This window comes from Ostrinia nubilalis, chromosome 21 (genome assembly GCF_963855985.1).
Source record: "Ostrinia nubilalis chromosome 21, ilOstNubi1.1, whole genome shotgun sequence".
In the NCBI taxonomy this organism is placed as follows: Eukaryota; Metazoa; Arthropoda; class Insecta; order Lepidoptera; family Crambidae; genus Ostrinia; species Ostrinia nubilalis.
Genome location: NC_087108.1, coordinates 1613584 through 1634935, shown reverse-complemented (window position 1 = coordinate 1634935; position 21352 = coordinate 1613584). Strand labels below are relative to the sequence as shown.

Genomic DNA, 21352 nt, shown 5'->3' with positions numbered 1-21352 from the left:
CTACATCAATTTGAGAACCTCTTTTGAAGTTTGTTAAAAAGTAGTTTTGGCATTGAGCGCTCGCGCATGATGTTTGTTGATGGAGTTGCGAAAACAGATACTTCAACTGATGTTAACAATGAAATACCTTTGCTAATTTGATTTTGTAACTTTAACAGTTAATTTTTGGGAAAGGTTTTTCGAAAAACCTTGCGTTTGGTAGCACCTTTGATGTCTTGGTTTACTCCGATTATTAGTCAGTGTTTTTTTATGCATAACAAGGCAGGTATTTGACCGCAATCGCACCTGATGTTAAGTGAGATGCAGTCTAGGATGGTACATATCTGCCTATTCACTCTCGCCTTCTTCTTCTTTTCGTGTCGACAACAAACCTACACAGTGTCAGCCTAAAACTCCGCCACAAGAGTGGCGTTATCAGTAGCACTCATAAAATCCTCCTGAGTGGAGTTGCTTGGGCACTCAGGGCATGACATCAGGTGCTTCATCGACTGGGGAACAAAACCGCACCTGCACTCCATGTTTAAGCCATCCAAGAATCCCCACCTGACCAGATAGTCCTACTCTCTCTTTAAAAACTTTTTAACTCGCGCCTTAAAAAGGCCCAGATTATAGTCTTCGGGAAAGACAGTTAGTTGGTTGTTTGTAGTATATATCATTTTTAAAGGAATCTTTCTTTATAGATTTGTTCGTCATTTGTCATTCACTCTAGGCAAACTGAACTGAATAATGGAGGAAAAAGTAAGGCTTCCTGCCTTACTCCATATTTTAATTGCGGTTTGTAACAATGTTTTGATTTCCTCTACTAACCATTATGCAACCATTGAGTTATGATTGTTTAAATATCTTGAATTCACAAGTGTAAAACACGCATACAGGCACCAAATTTTGCTTTAGTGTATTGTTGGCTAAAAAAATGTCTCTCTTAGATTTTGTACTCGTAGAAAGGTCGTCAATATGACCTCTGTAAAAACATAAAACACGTGTTTCTTCAGAAGTCATGTGAATCAGTTTTTGGAGAACCAGCAATGTGCTCCGTCCTCTGCGATAGCAACTTACGATCAAATGGCACTCATGTTTCTTAGGCCGAGTTGCAACATCTAACTTTAACCGTTACTACAACGATAACCGGTGTATTTTGTATGGAGTTTGACAGATTTTTGATGTTTGTTAAAATAAGATGGTGCAACCCAGCCTTAAAGACACAATTATGATAAAAAACAAACTAATTAATTAGGATGTAGGTGTAGCAAAGCATCAGGAAATGTGTCTAGCCAAATACATAAATTCGACACGCTCTATCTATTCTATATCTGTTGATATATTTATAGTTTTATATTGCAAAAATTATGCCGTATTGACGACTGTTGAAGGTTTTTCCGTAACAACTAGAATGATTTACATGAGGATGTTTGATTTTTGTATGTAAACGACCGAGCGACAAGCGTACACTTTGGAATGGGCGTAGACTGGGGCATAACAATTGTAGGTGAAGTAGGTTCAAACTAAACTATGCCTTAACTAAAAGAAAACCGGGTTACTCCTAAATTTCATCAATAGGATTCCAGGACGAAGCACACTTATCAACCCGGAAACGGATCGTAACCGTATCAACTCGAGGCGGTCAGTATTCTTTGTATGAAACTCCGTACTGCAACGCACACTTATCCGCATCGTAACGATACTTGCAGTCCTAGACCAATCTATGAATCCATTCTTTCAAGAAAAAGGAACCCGCTTTGCCTCCCTGTGTCTTTTTTTATCCCCAATGGGGAAGCTCTTAGCCTGTATCTCACCTGATGGTAAGTGATGATCAGGCCGAAGGTGGAAGCGAGCTTCACCCGGAATCCTCAACCACAGAGGAACTGGCTATCTTACCTCTAACTGCCGGAACACAATTTAACTATGAACTAGATCCAGCTCATATACACATAGTCGTAGCTGCGCTGGTGAAATAAACTGCACTGAATTTATGATAACATCAATACCAGTATACCTTGTCTCGCTAGGTGAATAAATAGTATTAGAAGACCCCACTGTCTTCAATTCTATTGTGCTAGAAGTCATGTAACCAGCTAGACCGCATTGTCTCATTTTCCTTTTATATTAATACCAAATTAATATCACATCTGCTGACCAGTTGTTCCGGATTTTTCCAGATATTTTTGGCATCATCGGATTCAAGATCCGCCTAAAATAATATTTTTTGTTGAACTTTGACCATAATATTGAAATTATTGGCAGAAAACATGGAAAGCATTGGGGGAGGCCTTGGTTTTTACAGCGCTTCTTCTCAGCACTTGCCTTTGCGTTTCGAAGTCCCATTGTAGGGCAAAAAATCAAACGCTTATGTTATCATAACAGACATTGGAAAAAATGACATAATAAGTCCAGCTTAAGAAAAATAAACCGTTTAGATCAGACTGTTGATCGTGCATGAGACGGATACAAAATTCTTTTTTATTATTCACAAATTAAGGAAAATATGGTAAGAAGTGGTGCTAAAATTGAAACGTTACTTGCTATTCCACTGAAGGGACGATGCCGTCATTCTGCAACGCCTTCTGCATTGTAATGCACCACTTGCATAGATAGGTAGGAGTCCACATAAACAGATGTTTTATTTAAGTACGGATGGTTATGCATTTTTGTTGTAAATTGTAACAATATTTTAGAAGCCACAGTTTCGCTTTATGTGTCGCTGTCTCTACTTGACGCGACTTACAATGCAAATTGGTTACCTAAAATATTCATCTAACATAACTTTTGAGCATTTACTAACTAAAGTATTCATATAAAATAAAATGAATGTCTTTGTTGCCATTATATGCGTTTTTCAGTCAAAATATTGTCTGGTTTTTCCCACATTCGATTCTCAGTCTCCTATAATTTATGGCAATGCGTTTATGATGTCACAAAGTGTCTTAGGGGTCATCCATAAAGTACGTCACACGTAAAGAGGGGGGGAGGGGGTTGACAAAGTGTGACATGGTGTGACAAGGGGTGGGAGGGGTCCTAAGTTTCGTGACATCACATTTCAATTGTTTCAAATGTTTGATGTAATGTTGATTTCATAAAAAGAAAAATACTTAATTTAAATGGAAATAAAACTAATTTCGGAACTGCTGTTAATTTAATAATTTTTCGATGTGAAATTGCAAAACATGTTACGTCACACTAGGGAGGGGGGGGTCTCAGAAATGTGACCACCTGTGACAAGGACGGAGGGGGGGTCAAAAAATCATGAAATTCGTGTGACGTACTTTATGGATGGCCCCTTATTGTTCATACTTTAAACCTTTTAAATATCTATTTGAGTTTAAATATTTCCAGCTATGTTTCTCAACCCAGTGATTGAGTTAACTTTTGTCACCTCCACATTATTTGCTTAACTGTTGCTTGAATGTTTGTTTCTTAGTTAAATAATGTGTATAAAAGGCCATAATTATATTCCAACAATCGTTTAAGCCGAAAGACGTCCACTGCTGGACAAAGGCCTCCTCCGAAACGAACGAACGAACGAATCGTTTAAGCTAGCAACTTGAGAGATTCCCATTAAGATAAGAAATTTTGAGTATTTGGTGAGTCTGAGAAAAGTTAATTAGTATTATCAGTAACATAGTCAAATTCTGTTGAACAATTTATTAAATCTTTAGATACTTATCTCCTTTGTTCTACACTGGTACGTGTCTCTGGTTGCTTACGTATTCGACAGTGTGGTAGTTCAGTGTAATCAGTGTTTAATGTTTATTAAAATTCTTTATTACTAATTTGCCTTTCCTTTCCCAGTTCCACATTTAGCAGAAAATTACTCAAGTTTTTGTCACTATTTTAAAACAATGCTTTATTCGGTCTCTTATAATTCGGGCCTAGAAGTGAAAAGTGAAAATCCAAGTCTTTAATGTAGTTAAATTTATGGGACGTGAAAATAATAATATCTCTAAACAAGATGGCTGTCCCGTACCTCACTGTTGTCAAGTGTGTTGGGAAACTAGACAAGAAGGACGCAGCCGCAATCGTTTCGACAGACCATGTTGACATGTCTACATTAGTGCTTGGGATGAAATAGAACAATGGTTTTGGATATTTCCTCTGGCTTGATTGCGAGATTGTTTCCGTAGAGTTAATGTTGATCACTGGATCTCTAGGAATGATCAACCTAATTCAAAACTTCGCGATACTAGCAGAAATTAAGTTATAACAGACAACATTTAGGCTAATGGTGTGTGCTAATAAACATTTATAAGTCTTCCGTTCCCAATGAAAAGATGCTACTGACACAATATCATCAATGACCCCACCACGTAGATTCAAAAATACAAATAAAAATATCTTCAGCATACATTTCTAAGTAAAAAAGTTGTTGCACCGCTGATCTTGACAGTTCAAAGAGAGCGAAACAGCATGCCATTGGATTACAGATAAGATAGCCGTGAAACTTTCGGTAACTGGCTTAAAATATTTCAAGGATCGAAAATGTAAAGTCTGTCTTTTTAACTAATGTAGGTTATCAGTTCTTATCACTTTATATTGTTTTAGAATCTCTACGTAGATAGAGCTGCTTCAGTTATGTAGAGTTTTATCTTTTCAACCAAAATCATTGCCAATGTCTGCTATTATATCTACGACTCTACCCCTAATAAGTCCAATGAAACAGAGTAATGCAGTTGAATAAATGAAATGCTATTTGTGCATCGTGATTGCTATTCTTGCGCTACAAATGTGACGTTGAGAGGAAAATCGGAATCCATCAATATTTACATCAAGCATGCTTGCATTAGTAACTTTCCTGGACCGCCACTTTTAGATCTTCATCATTTACTCGAGCGGCAATGCATTTCTTCGAAAGCCATTGTAATTGTAATAAAGCGATGACTAATGAAGTGACATAGGCCAAATTTCTTCTACGACGTCGCGTCGTCGTGATGATGTAAGTACACGTAAAACAACAATGAACATAGCCATCTTCCGTTTGTATTTCCAAAGCGAATGTCCGCGTCGGAGTCAGTTGGCGCGCTTGCCCTCGTCCGAGCCAGCCGCCATTTCGATCGCGCCACAGATAATAAATATCTCGCGGATATATTCAAACTTTTTGAAACAAAAAAGTTTTTGCTAATAAAAACGTGTTTAACTCAGTGACTGTGTGTGCAGTGTACGGTTTTGTTTTTATTAGTACAAACATTTTCAACTCCATATCAGGTTAGTTTTTGCACTTTTAGTTTTTACTGCTAATGTTTTTGTGATAACAATGCATTCACACATTGTTCTTGAAATGAAATAGAAATTGTTATCTTTCTTGGGATTGTGTTTGATATTTTTCTTAGATACTTAATGTAGGCACATTTTTATCACAGATCAATCATCTTTCAATTATTATTCAACTCTACTAATACAATACAACTTTCAGTTTCATTTGACCCCAGACCGTATTATGGTTTTCGCGTACAAACTTTCTTTCACTTTCTCTCAAATTTTTCATCGTCCCAAATTGTATAACCATGAGTTCGCTATCATACCTGATAGATATGTAGGTCGTAGTAACCGTTAGGGGGCGTCCATAAATTACGTGAGACAATTTTGGCCATTTTTCAACCCCCCCACCCCCCTTGGTGAGATTTGGTGAGATTTTGCCTGACCCCCTCCCCCACCCCCCTAATCTCACGTGATATTTAATAAAATGCCTATTTTGCAATATCTATGCTTCGATTCTATTAGATTTATATGAAAAAATCAGTAACCCAGTGTCGTCGTGCCACGCGCAGTGCAGGGTTCCGTAGCTTCCCGTCGTTTAGTAAGACAAGCAATTGCTTCAACCTAGGACCAGTTTTTTGATTCATAGTTAAAATAACTAATTGTTAAATTTTGCTACTAATGGTTAAATATTAATAAAATGTAAACTAATAGTTAAAAAATGTACTAAAAGTAAAGTTAAACTTTGTTATAAAAACATTTTTTTCTGTTATTTAACCACCTGTCATTTGACATCTGTCAAATTTGACTATTGGTTACTTTAACTACGAATACATCATATTTTCATACGTATGTAATGTCATTTTTTAGGGTTCCGTAGTCCTGACAAGGAACCCTTATAGTTTCGATATGTCTGTCTGTCTGTCCGAGGTTTCGCTTGGGAACTATTGGCACTGGGGAGCTGTAATTTTGTGAAGGTATGTATTTGTGATATATTAATCACGCCGACAAAACGGTAAAATAAAATTTTGAAAAAAATTTATTCTAGGGAGCTCCCCTGCATGTAAAATGGGGATAAACTTTTTCAAGGAAAACTATAACGGTTAAAAAAGATACATTACTTAGTTTAAAAGTAATAGTCATTTGACTCATGTATTATAAATTTCTTAACCAGTAAAAAATCCTTAGAAGAAAATATGAAAAGTGACTATAAATGAAGTAATGGCTTGCTTCTGAAATATATTGTGGTAACGACAGACAACTACGGGACCCTACACTGCGCGTGACACGACACGCACTTGGCCAATTTTTTACGCAATAGCGATGCCGATGACGTTTTTTTTTTAATTTCGACATTTATTCTGCATCTTTAGTGTTCACAAATGCAGATGGAGGCATTTTTAGTTTAATTTGATTTGACGGTTTAGAATAAATTGTCATTTCATCATAAAAAAAATCATTTTTTTTACTTCAATAACCCAGTTTTCTGGCAATTTTACTCTATTTCTTGCGGGAAAAATTACGTGATATTTTCCGAGACCCCCCCTCTCCCCCACGTGAGATTTAGTGAGGTTTTCGTTGACCCCCTCCCCCCCCTAAAAGTCTCACGTAATTTATGGACGCCCCCTTACAATAGTATAAAAACTTGAATCGGCAGACTTGTTTCTAAAATAGGCATGTGCGGTTGTAGTACTCGCTTGAGTTACGTAGTACGGCTCAATGAGTGCTTCTGAAAGGACATTGTCAGAAACCGCCTAAAAAACCGCCCAAAAACATTAACCCATCATAATTATTTTCTATTTTTTTTAATACATTAAGCACCCTTTCATTCTAATGGACACTTAAGCATTGAAAAATTAAATAAATAAGTCTTTTAACGTTTATTCTATAATACTATTACAACTTCCGGACGTTTTGGTGCGTGGCATGGTCTAAAACCTATCAAGTTCCATAATTTTTGCCGATAAAATCTGTACGAGGCATTACCGTACTTTATTGCTGGGAGTCCATGTATAGTGATGTTCCTGCGGCCATCATAGACAATAAAATATCGATTTTGAAAATAAAATAAATCGATTAAACTGCTTTGAAGACTAGATTTGCGTTAAAAGCTAAAAAGATATTGACAGTTTGACACTATTACAAGAAGATATCTAAAGTGTCCAACTGGTCGAAGGTCGTAAATAAAATAAAAATAATTAGGACCATAAACTGATATTCATGGTATCATAACTGTAAAAGTGTCAGAATCCGATGTTGAATCCAATGCCAGTTGAAGTGTGAGAAACATATATATTTTTTTTTTATGTGACAGGAGGCAAATGAGCAGACGGATCACCTGATATCAACCTAGTATAGTTGCCAGTCTCTCATAATCTATGCCAATGAGGGTTTTCGCGATTGAAAAATCCGCCAGATGGCAATACGTAGACGTGAGGTCCAAATGCTGCATGATTGGTTATTTTTGACATGACATTGACAGATATCCACCAATCATGCAGCATTTGGACCTCGCGTCTACGTATTGCCATCTCGCGGATTTTTCAATCGCGAAAACCCTCATTCATAGCACATGTATAATAATAGACCAAATGAACTTTTATAGATTGTGAAAGAGAAGATAAAGATTTTATTATTTTATTAAAATCTTGCCACGAGGTAGTTTTTCAGTAGAAACCAGGATTGGATAATCGCTACAGGCAAGTATCAGAACATTTTATAAATATTTTTAATCGATTATATCCATGTGAATCGTTTTAATAAATTGTCATTTTACTTTTTCAATTAAAACTTTTTCAATCCCTAGTCTTGTCAAACTGTCATAATGTCAACAAATTATAAATGTCACGTCAGTTGACTCAATTTCAGTCTTCTGTGCGTTTATTGTATTTTTATTTCAATGAAATAGTGCTAAAGGGTTAGTACTAAAACTGAAAGCCTTTTTTCAGAAAGAAAACCAATGTGGTGCCCTTATTATTCATGCTGTTTGAAAGTTACAAGTCAGTGATACAGAGTTGCCGACATTATAACTCCGTAGTGATACCATACCAAAGAAGAAGTTTTCCTAAACACTTGTGTTGTTTTTATATGTGATCGAATAAAAAGGATTAATTCTACTGCTCAAATGGAATAACTTATCCCAAGAGACCGAATATAAAAAAAACCTCTCCATAGAAATTATCACCATCACGAGGATGTGAATTTTTTTGAGAATTTGATATTGGTCCTGTAAGAAAAGTAGTTGTATTTCAGTAGTAGAATCAACCCTTCTTGTTTCATCAGCAAGAGTAACTATAAAAACGCCCTGTAGGTAGGTATTATTAAGCTGAAGAGTTTGTTTAGTGTCAAAGACTGTCACACAGTGTAACTTAAATTGGCATATTATGATAATGAACATAAAAACTTAAATAAATATTTATGTTAATATTTTTTCTATTTATTTATTTTCCCAAAGCTTCACAGTGACAGCTGAAACAGCAATACTGTTAACAAAACAGTAAAACTAAACTTGGAACAAACTGTTACAAATATGAGGGGTTTAATATTTTACAAATTAAAATAAAACCGCATGTTGCTTTACTTTCTCGTATAGGTAATAAATGTAATTAATGGCTAGATTATTAATGTTACTTTGTTACCCTCAATAGTGAGGAAATCTTATAAAATGGTAACCCTGATTTTTATTGTCATTCAAGTGCTCTTTCTTCGCATAGGCTTCTGTGATTTGGCCAAGGGCCACACACATTGCGATAACATTATGCGACATTGATTTGACAGCAGCGGAGTGAAGTCTTGCGACTATGCAAAATGATACCCTGTAATCGTAGCGCATACAGACATAGACGGGGCGGGGCACATAGCTCGTAGAGCTGATGGCCGCTGGGGCAGGAAAGTTCTTGAGTGGCGACCACGATCCGAAAGACGTAGCGTGGGCAGGCCTCCCACTAGGTGGACCGACGATCTGGTGAAGGTCGCGGGAGGTGCCTGTATGCGAGCGGTGCAGGATCGGTCTTCGTGGAAATCCTTGGGGGAGGCCTTTGTCCAGCAGTGGACGTCTTTTCGGCTGAAACGAACGAACGAACGATACGTATTACCACTATTTACCAGACATTACTATTTATTGCATACTCGCCGGATTACACGTAGGAGCACGCGCGTAACAGCTTCGGCCTTGCATTATTATAAGATCTTGTTCCGCCCTTTTACGAACTTCCTCCGTGAGGATATCCCCGCCGAATTCTATGATGAACCTATCAAAAGTCATATTCTGCAATGTCAACCCACCACAAGGTGGACCGACGACCTGATAAAGGTAGCGGGAAGGCGCTGGATGCAGGCCGCTACCAACCGTGCGATGTGGAAGTCATTGGGGGAGGCCTATGTTCAGTAGTGGACGTCCTGTGGCTGAAATGATGATGATGATGAAGAAATGAATGAAAATGACAAATCTTCGAACGTGTATAATACCGTGCCAAAGTAATCATATAATTTTGGCACCTTAATAACTATTGCCGTTTTTGTTGTAAAGATCATGCAGCGCTACTTGCGGATATTATTGGAAAGAAAACTATGTGGGCTCTAGATCTGAAGCCGCTTTAACGAACACGAAGTGCTCATACAATGCGGCGTATTTTCTTCCAGTCTTTAGTCAGGACTTTAGTCGAATTAAAACCCCGGTTGAACGTGATATAGCCGCACTAGAATACGATGCTTTTTTGCATAATCGCAAGACTTCGTTCCGGTGTCGACCGAATGTTATCATGATGTATGTGGCCCAGGGGTTACCGTAGCCGCTAAGGTTTGAAACTTCTTGCTTAAAATATTGTAGTCTTTGGCATAGACTACGATGGTAGTCATGGAGATAGGAGTTTGTTATCTCGTGTCAGATGTAAATGGTGAAAAGAAAACTCATGATTCGTGGTATTTTTTATGTAATATGTAGGTATTTTATAAAAGTGGAACCCCGAGTGATCTCCAAAACCCATTCTATTATTATATACGATTCGGCTTCGATATCTATAATACAATAGGAGTTTATTTCATGTGTCAGATGACAAGGGTGGAAACAACCTACGATTCATGTTGTTTATTTACGTGCAATATGTGGGCATATTGTAAAAGTGGAATGCCGAGTTGTATTTCTAAAACTTGTTCTATTATTTTATACTATTTGGCTGCGACTCGGCGTGACGACAATACAAAACATTTTTCGCGAATCGGTGTTCATACATTCACACAATACATTAGACGCCATGTTGTCATAAACGACATATTATAAAATCGCTGTGATTTAATATTCTTAATCATTAATTTTATGGCAAGTGTCCATCAGGAATCATTGTTCTTACACACAGAATCGTATTATTTCGCTTTCGGGTAGTAATATGTCAAAATTGTTGGTTCTTTAGGCGAACAATGTATGGAGAACGAACATTGTCCTTTCTAAAAGAGACACCTGATTAATTTTGGGTAATTAAGGTTATGTTAAGTATTAATTTATTGACTAGCTGATCCGGCAGACTTCATACAGCCTATGTCCATTCATCAGAAATAATGGTAAAAGAATTTTTAAAATCAATCCGGTAGTTTCGGAGCCTATTCAATACAAACAAAATTAAACAAATCTATCTTCTTAATAAAATTTGTGTAAGTAGGTAAAAGTACACCAACAGAAAAACAAAGACATTAGCAGCATACATTAACAGGGTTTTAGGTGCATTATCTTAATTTGTCTCTATTTTCGAAAACATAGTTCGCCTAGTACCTATTTCTTTTGTTTATGTTTATCTAGGTAAACCGTTGCAGGGAATACCTAATAATGAAGCAGATTGTGGTATTTTATCAATTATGTTATTATTACATACTAGATGTGGAGACACGAACTACATATTTTAGTTCTGATCATCTCAATCTTTACCAAATCCACCACTGTTTCAATGTTTACCAATAATACCAATAGAGCAAAATATTCGAAGAACCTTATCAAGGGGGCGACTTCAGTCCACTGCTGGATCTTTCTCAAAACTAAAAATAGTTGTCGTCGAGTCGATAACTCATGTCTAAAATAGTTTTCATTATCGATGTATGGAAAAGGGCATCTTGTCTTACGATAAAAAACTACCAAAAAGATTTCGGAACTTCTTTGGAAATTAATCCCTTGGCTTTTATGTTGCCACTTTAAAAAAAAATCGTGTAAGAAGGTCTTATGTCGAAGAAAAACATGAAGTACCTACGACCTTTTTGGAAATTAACCCTGACCTTTCTACGTTAAAAAACTACCAAAAAGATTTAGGAAGTATGGAAATTAATCCTTTGGCTTTTTTGATGCCATTTTCAAAAAGCGTGGAAGGTCTTGTCCTACGTTAACAGACGAAGAAAAACATGAAGTGCGACCTTTTTGAAAATTAATCCTGACCTTTTTAATGTCATTATCAAAAGATAATGTCGCTGCAAGTCTTTTAAGGCAAAATCGTGTTTCGGAACACGGAAAGAAGTTACTTGAAAGGATCCTATCTGTGTGCCCTTTGTAGTATTTCAATGCCGTTAAAATAAAGTTAAAAGGAAGTGCAATACTTAAACGGAATTTGTAATTAAAGTAAAATCAAGAATCCTTCCGTAGGCTGAGTAGCTGCTTGGATTAAAACAAGTTTAGTATTGTAATAAAGACTGCGTATTTTTTTTAGTGCCACAGTTGGATTACGTATTTTATTGCATGGGTATAAAAATACATACAGTCGAACATAGAGCCTCCTCCTTTTTTGAAGTCGGTTGAACTTGGAAAAACCCAGAATAGGCTAGATGACAAAATTTCAATTATTTGCCCGTCAGACAGATAATTAGAAAACATTAGACTCATATTTTTTATTTTCTTTCATTATTAAATAATAACATCGAGTTGAAATGGCGCGTTACGTCACGCATGCGACATTTCAACTCAATATAATACTGTAATTATTCGATTATGAAAAAAAATATATAGGTATGTATCCAATTTTTTTTATTATCTGTCTGACGGACTAAAGAGAATTTCAATTTCATTACCCAGTCATCATCCCTATTGTCTCAGATGGGAATTGAATCTTCAACCATTCTTACAGACTGCTTTGACCACAGAGCCTTTTGTATGATAGGTTGAATGATTTACATAATAATTTATTTTAGCCCTTGAGTATTGGAAATAGCGGTTCACCTTGCGTGCGCGTGCGTCGCCTTGGATGCGTTTGGTAGTAAATCTTCTGTAGTTCACTGACTTGTACAACCTTCGAATTATAATGTACAACTCTGAAAGTCATGAAACGTTGTACCATAAAAGCTGATTTTTATGTAGTATTTGGGCAATGATGAGAAGTTGTTTCCTCATTAGCCAGTCAATTTTGCCAGTTCCAACTTCTTGCCTGACAAACTTTTGAGGGTAATTTTTCTAATTTTTCAGAGGGCTGCCAAAGCCACGATGACCCAAACTTCATGATGCACCAACATTCTAACCTGTGCAACTATATTGGGTTTGGGACAAACTTTCAGCTCTTATAAAATGACGTAGGACTGGCGTTCACTAGCTCTTAGGCTGGGTTGCACCATCTTACGTCAAAAATCTGTTAAACTCCATACAAAAAGCACCGGTTATCGTCATAGTTACGGTTAAAGTTAGGTGGTACAACTCAGCCTTAGTCTAGTAGAGTCATAGGTATTTGTCTAATTTTAACTTGGACTTGGACCATTGACTATCCCGCTAAGAACAGGTAAACACTTACTTATCTTTGTTTCGGAGCCTCTTATCAGTTCTTCCCATATTTGTTTGTCTCGAAGCACTACAACACTGGGAAGGTTCAAAAGATAAGAGCGTAGCGTAAAAGTCCCCTTACATTTTTTGACGGGCAAAAATACCATGTGTTATTTCTATGTGGGCTGATTTTACGATCCTCAGATATCTTTTAACTGAATAATAAATCTTTCCAAAATAAGAGGCTGACCTCACACTTTACATTCAGTAGCAATCTCAGGATAAATAATACTTAAAATCTTGGTTCTTCAATCCATTAGTGCAATTATAATTCAGTGAATTAAGTCTGTGTGAACAAGATTAAATTAAAATTTTCTGATTGCATCCGATTTATTTGTAATTAATTACAATTTCGACAGCACAAACAAATAAAATAATTAATCTAATGTTATTTACTTAATTAAACGTGCTGTTAACAACAAAATTGAATGCGCGTACGCACAAACAAATTACTGTACAAGTTTGTTAACTATGTAACGTGTTTCGGATTCGGAATTAATTGAACTAAAGTTATTATTAAAATGGAAACGCCAAATTGTGTCCGGTGAACTGACGATCGATTTCTTTGCGTCACGGGATGCTTGTTTTGTTGCTGAACCATTACGTCATGGTAATGAAATATAGGTTCTCATTAGTGATATGACGTCAGTAAAAAATATAATTATTTTTATTTTGTTGCCCATTGGAATCCCACGGGAGCCAAATATTAGTGAGGCAACACGAACATCATACTTGAACTATGGGCGTTTTCGAAATATTTGGACATACTGAAAACTATGTAGTGTCGTGGTCATCATTCATTACTGTAGGTCTGTCTCTCTCAGGTCAGCTAGAAACGATGCTGTGATGCTGAGTGTTGTCTTATTCCTTAACTTATTGTCCTTTCTTTTCTTCTTTTCGTCCTTTTTGGTGATGATTTATCATTCTTTTAGCATAATAATACATGGTTTATTAATTATTATTTATCAGTACATCCGTTACTAAGTCATCATTCATTGTTAAGTCTATTAGTTTGATTTCCGGAACTACTCACACCTCTCATTCCCTGTGACTCCTGTGTTGCCAGGCTGTACAGCTCATATATGCAAAACTTATAATACACTAGCTGTTGCCCGCGGCTTCATCCGCGTGAAATTCAGTTAGTCACAGATCGTCGTAAATTATAGCCTATATTATTATGTTAGGGGTGGCCAACTTGATTAGACATAAGATCTACTGTTTACTAACGAAACCCTGGGTTATCTACCACTTACATACTTCTTGAAATCTTAAATGAAACAGCATAGTTTAGTACACAATCATGTAGTATTTATTTTTTGCCTTGCCACGATCGACTGGACTAATAGTCGCGATCGACCGGTTGGCCACCTCTGCTCCCAAGTAACATTTTACTCCATTTAAGAGTTCACATTTAGTTCCAATGTGTACTTAAAGCATTAGTACAGTTCACTCGTGATGTATAAGCTGTATTATTGCAATTAATTACACCTATACCTGTTTAAGGGACTTATAGGAGTGTAGACTAGTGTAGAGTTATACTTTTATACGATTGTTGGTGTTATAATACTCTAACAACTATCCTTTAGTCAGCCATCTGACTAAGAGCATTATAGGAGGGTAGAGATACGGCAACCGCTGTTTAACGGCCTACTTGTACGATGTTATAGAGCTAGCATTTTAATAGAACACACGTGGTCATTTATAAAGCCAAAGGCTGTTATGTTTACTTGTTTTAGACTGTTATACAGCTAGTAGCTGTAGTAGGACTTGTTTGTGATAATTAAAATAACCTTTTTTTACTATCTGTACAAAAGTGTTTCAATGGTTCGCATGTACACTGTAGGCTGTTAAAAGGACTATATGTGTTGTCCATTAACATGAATAGCAGTTTATTTGTCCACAAGTACTACTCTTATTTGCTTTAAGCTGAACACGAATGTGAATGTGATATTCTATTACACATTTCCCCAAGCCTGTTTTTAGTTGTTCATGGTGGTTCTGTACATGATGCAGAGGAAAATATTATGCCTGAACCTGAAATTTCCCTTCAAAATATACCAGATATCAGAGTGTGATGATTGCAGTTCTTGTGATAGTGAATACCATTTTGATTTGGACAATTATTTAACCTTTCGCAAAAAAAAATAAGAACATGGGCTATTGAAAATCGTATTCCTCATTCCGCTTTGAATAAATTATCAAGCATAATAAACGAATTTAAACCGGGAACACTACCGTCTGATGCTTTAGGTATTCATACTTGACTATTAGTACCTGGGCTAGGCGATTTAACGGACATTAATAATTTTTATTGCGGATCTCTAAAATTTCAGTATTTGAAAGAATTAAAGATACACAATTGACCTGAACTAGGTACATCTTAAAGCTGTACATAAGTTCACATTAGAATAAATTTATAGACATTAGCGCTGTAGTGGTACAAATGTGGAACTTCATATAGATAACAGCATTCTAACAGAACACATGTGAACCTAATATACGCTCACCGCATTAAATTGGAGTTATAACAGTTCACATAGCCGTATTTCATTTCCACCATTTTGTTCTACATAACCTAAAATATTTACCAAATAAATCTCCAAAATTAATGCAGATTTATCACAAAATTCGCAGATAGAGCGATTGAGTTTTGGTTTCATGTTATAATTAATTACCGTAATATAATTATAATGCCAATCCAATATCAAAAACTGAAAATTGTAGATTTCCTCTCAGCCAGTTTTAAATATTTTAAAATGAATATCGCGTTTTTACAGAGGCGCGTAAATATTTTAGCTGTAAATATGTATACATTTCACGATAAAGTTGCATTCCCAATGGCATTAACATTATTAAGTATTTAAAACCCGTGTTATTATTTGCATAAAAGATTATCCGCCCGAGTTGTTTCCCTCTTGGCACTCACGTACAAATACCAAATTAATATTAAAATGTGGAAATAATTTAAGACACACGTGAACTTTAGGTAGCATTGGAGTACTTTTGTCGGACTTTATAACTTTGAAAGCTGTGCATTTAGCCACTTGTTACTCTTTATTGTCCTCACGTACGTTGTATGGTTCACACTGCGTCCCATATAGTGCCGTAAGTCAGCCTTAAGTACGATGTTACTACTTAAACTGCTATTATAATGCTATTATACTGCTAATGTACAGCCATAGTGAACTTAAAGCTGTCTAATTTGTGCCCAAACTGGTTCTATAAAAGCATTATAGCAAGCTATACAGCTCGTATACAGCTGACATACACAGCTTGTGGAGTACATGTGAACGACTATTGAACTCTTAAATGGAGTAAAATGTTACTTGGGCTATATGATATTCTGGGATATAAACAATAATACTGTAAAGTTTCATCAAAATCCGTTCAGTAGTTTTTGCGTGAAAGAGTAACAAACATCCGGACATCCAAACTTTCGCCTTTATAATATTAGTAGGATCTCTAAACGACATCTAACAAGATTACTCATGTTACGGCACAATTCACAATGGCCGACTCGATATCTGGAGCGGCAGACAATCGTCCATGACTTTGATCGATTGTGCCCGAATTGGATCGAATTGACAACAATGGATAGGGCTGGCTCCTTCTTCCAAGAGACCTTCGAACTCCTCCTATGTTCTTCCAGAGTAAATACAAATGAGTAGGTCATCTTCATAGAAACGCACCGAGCGCGGTTTGTATGTGAGCGCGCCAATACGTATGCGGCGCGCACGCACACACTGACAAAATTTAGCGTGGATTAGCGATGAGTTGCCCCGAATTTTGTCAGTGTGTGCGTGCGCGCGGCATACGTTTCGTTAAAAACAAAATACTTGATAGATGTGAAGTGTGTTTGAAATTATTAGAATCGCTACAGGAATTAGAAAAACTGTTGTTTTAAAATCAGGTGAATCATTATATTTAATGAAACTCTTTTTAAAAGGAAATTGAAGTCGGTTATAAATAAAATAGTTTAATTAAACAGGCGTGTGCCAACCCTGAGTTGTAGCCGCGCGACCGCTCTCATGGATGCGCGCGCGCCGATCTGGGTCGCGCCCGCGATATGCGATTTTACCCAATTACGGGGGTGATTTTATTAACCGACTGCAAAAAGGAGGAGGTTCTCAATTTTGTTGTATTTTTATGCAGACGATAGCACTTCGAGCTATTGTAGCATCTTACGTCGATGATGTAATTTTGTTGCAATAAAAATGTAATGTAATGTGCTGTTGACTGTACATTTTTTATATTTGTTACCTTAAAACTCCGTTATTTTTATTAAACATATCAAAAGAATAAATAATCAACTTATTACGACGTTTTTAATATACCTAATTAATATTGAATATTTTTGGTACGTTGCTATTAAAAGAAATTAATGTTTAACATAGCTATGAACATTTTGGTGACAAATAAAAACAATAAGGCTGGGTTGCACCATCTTACTTAAGCTTTGACAAACGTCAAAAATCTGTCAAACTCCATACAAAAAACACCGGTTAACGTTTAAAGTTTCGGTCAAAGTTAGTTGGTGCAACTCAGCCTAAGTAAAGTGATTCATTGAGCAGTTATGTTAATAGTCAAGTGTTTTACTTGCTATTGTTGCTAAGTTGTATTATGTAGATATGATATCGCACTTATTTACAACCAAATAAGATGCCACAATATAAAGTTTAACGAGCCGTACATACAGCAATGTAGATCGATCATAATATTAACAGTGGCATATACTCGTAATTTTTGGTAGAGTATCCATAGAATTGGACCAAATAACATAAATTGGCCAATGAGATTCAAAGATTGATCCAAAATCACGGCTGAGTGAGTAATCTCTAAATTAGAAATTAACTCTACCGCGCATGTTGAAAAGAGCGAGAAATGCCAGAACCAAATGTACCGAAAATTTTGCATCCAACTTGCGTGGGTACGTACTTGAATCAGAATCTATGGTACGTACTTGAAGATGTTACAAACAAGTTAAAAGAGTGCACTTGGTTTCTACGTTTGCTTCAATACATGCAAAATGATCCTTCATTGGTTTCTTGCTCCACAATTTGACGCTGCGTGCGCGTGCGCCGGTGTGCAAGCGTGCGTGACTATAGTTTGGCCCATTGAAACATGTGGTACGTATTACCGGGCTAGTTAGTACTCATGAAAGACTGTTAAACCGCCAAAGATTTCAGCCAGTAGACCCCTAGACAAGAGGCAAAACGTGACAATTGCGAAATCGAAGCGAAATAACTTTATACAGAAAAACGCCGGAGCGCTTGGATTTGCCACTTGTCTAGACTCTAGGGGGGCTGGAATGGCCCTTACTGATTTTATAAACTGTCAAATGTATCTTAACCGTGCCAGTTTTAATATTTTTATTATGCCCTTGCATGTCTCGATCATATAAAGATCTCCACAGGAACATCGTGATTTGTGATTGATTGATGATTAAACTTTTCCATAAAGTTAACTCGTTGATCCTGTGCAGCGGGTCATGCTGATTCAAGCTTATGAATTCACCAATGACAAACATGAAGGTTCTGGTATGTTACAAATAACCCAGTAAAATTGCACCAATTTCAAGTACATAATTAACTTTACAAGTGTTTGATTATTTCCTCAGAAATAGATTCATTTTTGTCATTGGTGAATTTACCCTATCATAAGCTTGAATCAGCATGACCGGCTGCTCGTTGGTGTGGTTGAAGCTTTAGTTTTTCTTCTATACTTTACATTATTTTATAAATAGCCTGTATACCAAACTTATGGTCATAATCTCTTAAAGAAAAGCAGTTCTCTTAGAAGATTGGTGTCTCAATTTGGTCATTTCTTTGTCCACAGGAGGTGACAGATGAGAGCGACGGGTGTGGCGCCAAGTTCTCAGTGCTCGTTGTGTCAGACAAGTTCCAGGGGAAGCCGCTTCTTGCCCGACACAGGTACACCATACCCCATTTCTACAGGATGGAATTTTGTAATGCCACCTGAAGGGAAGTTACTGTAGATAGAAAATTTTAGTGAATGAAAAATTTTTAATCAAATAAGTAAAACATTCCTTTATTATTTTTAAAGAAAGAGAACCCACCCTTCTGTGGTGGCATTACAAAATTCCACCCTGTATGTACCCTTCAATGTCGCACACATAGCTGGAAACCGGGATAGGTTAGTTACTTTAGGTAGGCTTTTCTCGTTTACTCGTAGCTTGTTTATTCCCATTTGCCCCCTTCAGAGTCGCCTCCACTGGGGGCTACTGGGAATTAATTTATTTTAAAAAACCAACTAATAACATACATTTACATACATATTTTGTCTTAGGACTAGGTGCTATCTTAATTTAAAAAATAATTATGAGACGTCATCGCGACATTCTTTCAAATAATGACGCTAACGTGTCGGCGTCTTCGGCGTCAATGTGTAGAATCCTACCTTCTCCACGTCGCGTGCTAGTACACACGTCACTCGTACGTCAAACGTCAGTGTGACATTTCTGTGTTTAGTTCTAATCAATAAATTAACATTTGATTTGTCACTTTCTCCGATTCTCATTAATACCTAATTCCTATTCGTCCACGAACTCAATTAACTGACTCAACTATGCCTTAATACGAATAAAATATCGTGTGTCATCATCATCCACATCATCATCATCATCATCATCATGAGGGCATTTAGTCTCCATTGGAACACATGTTCAAAACATCAGATGTACTTTCTGAGGACGTACTTTCTTTCTGCATATTTTCTTACTTTTAAGAGTGAAATTAATTCAATTGAATCTCATTATCTAGAGAATTTTAACTAATTTAAGCCTATTTATTAGATTTATAATTTTCAAATTAGTTTGAGATGCGACTCTAAACGCTAAAAATTTAATAACTATTTATTATAGTTTCCTTCTTTTGTCTGGGTATCTTTATCAATTATGACAATAATGTCTTTTGTACTGCGTTTAGAGCCTATGAGCTACTAGGCACGTACGCGTAGACCTCTACATCTTTGTCTTGAGATATATTGAATAATCTAGTTTTACGACGAAGTCTTTAATTACTGGTTTACGGCTTATATCATTTTAAGGACATTGAAAATATCATTATAGAAATTACAGATATTACGTAAAAATAGCTGATCAGATTTTGACCAAATCTGTACTGTAGGCCTAGGATGCGCGCTGCGATAAGCGGTTATCACGCCATTTTATAGATTTTGTCCATAATTTTTGACGTCGATAAAGTAGGTATATCTGATGATGACGTAAGACATCAAAAAAATCTACCGTTTTCTTTGATTGTATGTAAAACTTTGCAGTGCATGTTTTATTCATGTTCCTCTTATGCATACGTCTATGAGAAAATTGCAAAAAACGACCCCATAAATTAATAAATTGTCAACAGGCTCATTTAAATAGTCTTTTGGGATCATCTCAACATAAAAGGTAATATTTACATCACTATTGAGCGAAGATTTTATCTGTTTAGGGTAAACCTATTGTATTTGTTACCGATATAGGCGCGAGCGCAGGATTGCGCACTTTGATCATCTTGAGTAGAGTTACTTAAGATTTTAAAACAACCTTACATTATCCCTATTACAAACACGGTTAGCTTTTATTTTTATTTGCATTCGCCGTAATATTTGTCTCGGGTCTGACGCAGAATGTGCACTTCGCTAAATGCGCACTTTTCCATACAAATATAGAAACAAACTCTTCAGCCCTTACATTTGTATAAAAAAGTACGCATTTTGCGAAGTGCCAATTCTGCGTCGGACCCAATGTCTCAAAGTGTTGACATTGCTCAGAATATAGAGAAAATAATATAAGGACTCCTTGCCTTTTTACTTTTTTACGTCCTATAAGTTCTCAAATGCCGAAATTAATTTCTTTCCACGTGATCAGACTTGGTAAATCTTAAACAAAATTTAAACGTTATATTCTTTTGTTTTTATTTCAATTCATTACAAACTGTTAAAGTGAATGAAGTCGTAAGTACAGTCAATGTACGACATCACATAAGCTCAAACGCTGACGCCTTGAGGACTTGTAATAGGTTCTATTTTCTAAGAAAAAATGTATAATTGTCTGATATTTTGACGATTGTATGCAAATCGTAATTTTCCACATAAACGTTCGAACCAAAAAGAGCATACAGCCAAAAATCGCGTATGTCGAACCGATTACACGGAACAGACTCGCGCTTGACGGTTCCATTTCCATACGTTACCATAACAATGCCATGGAGTAATATAAATATTCTCTTCCAGACTGGTGAACTCAGTGCTTCAGGAAGAACTGAAAACCATCCACGCGTTCACACAGAAAACCCTGACGGTCGAGCAATGGAAGTCGCAGTCGTAAAATTGTAGAAACCATTATAAAATGATATAGTATCTCCGTAG

The 21352-nt window shown here is 36.4% G+C and overlaps 1 protein-coding gene across 1 annotated transcript in view; it reads left to right on the top strand.

Moving 5' to 3' along the window:
- The window catches only part of LOC135082082 (bolA-like protein 2), a 52295-nt gene extending 30952 nt beyond the window's left edge, over window positions 1–21343 (top strand). The window contains exons 2-3 of the mRNA XM_063976843.1: window positions 18803–18897; window positions 21218–21343. Of these exons, the coding sequence (XP_063832913.1) occupies window positions 18803–18897; window positions 21218–21311 (189 nt within the window). The 3' untranslated portion in view covers window positions 21312–21343. The remainder of the gene's footprint in view (window positions 1–18802; window positions 18898–21217) is intronic.
- The last annotated feature ends 9 nt before the right edge of the window (window positions 21344–21352 follow it).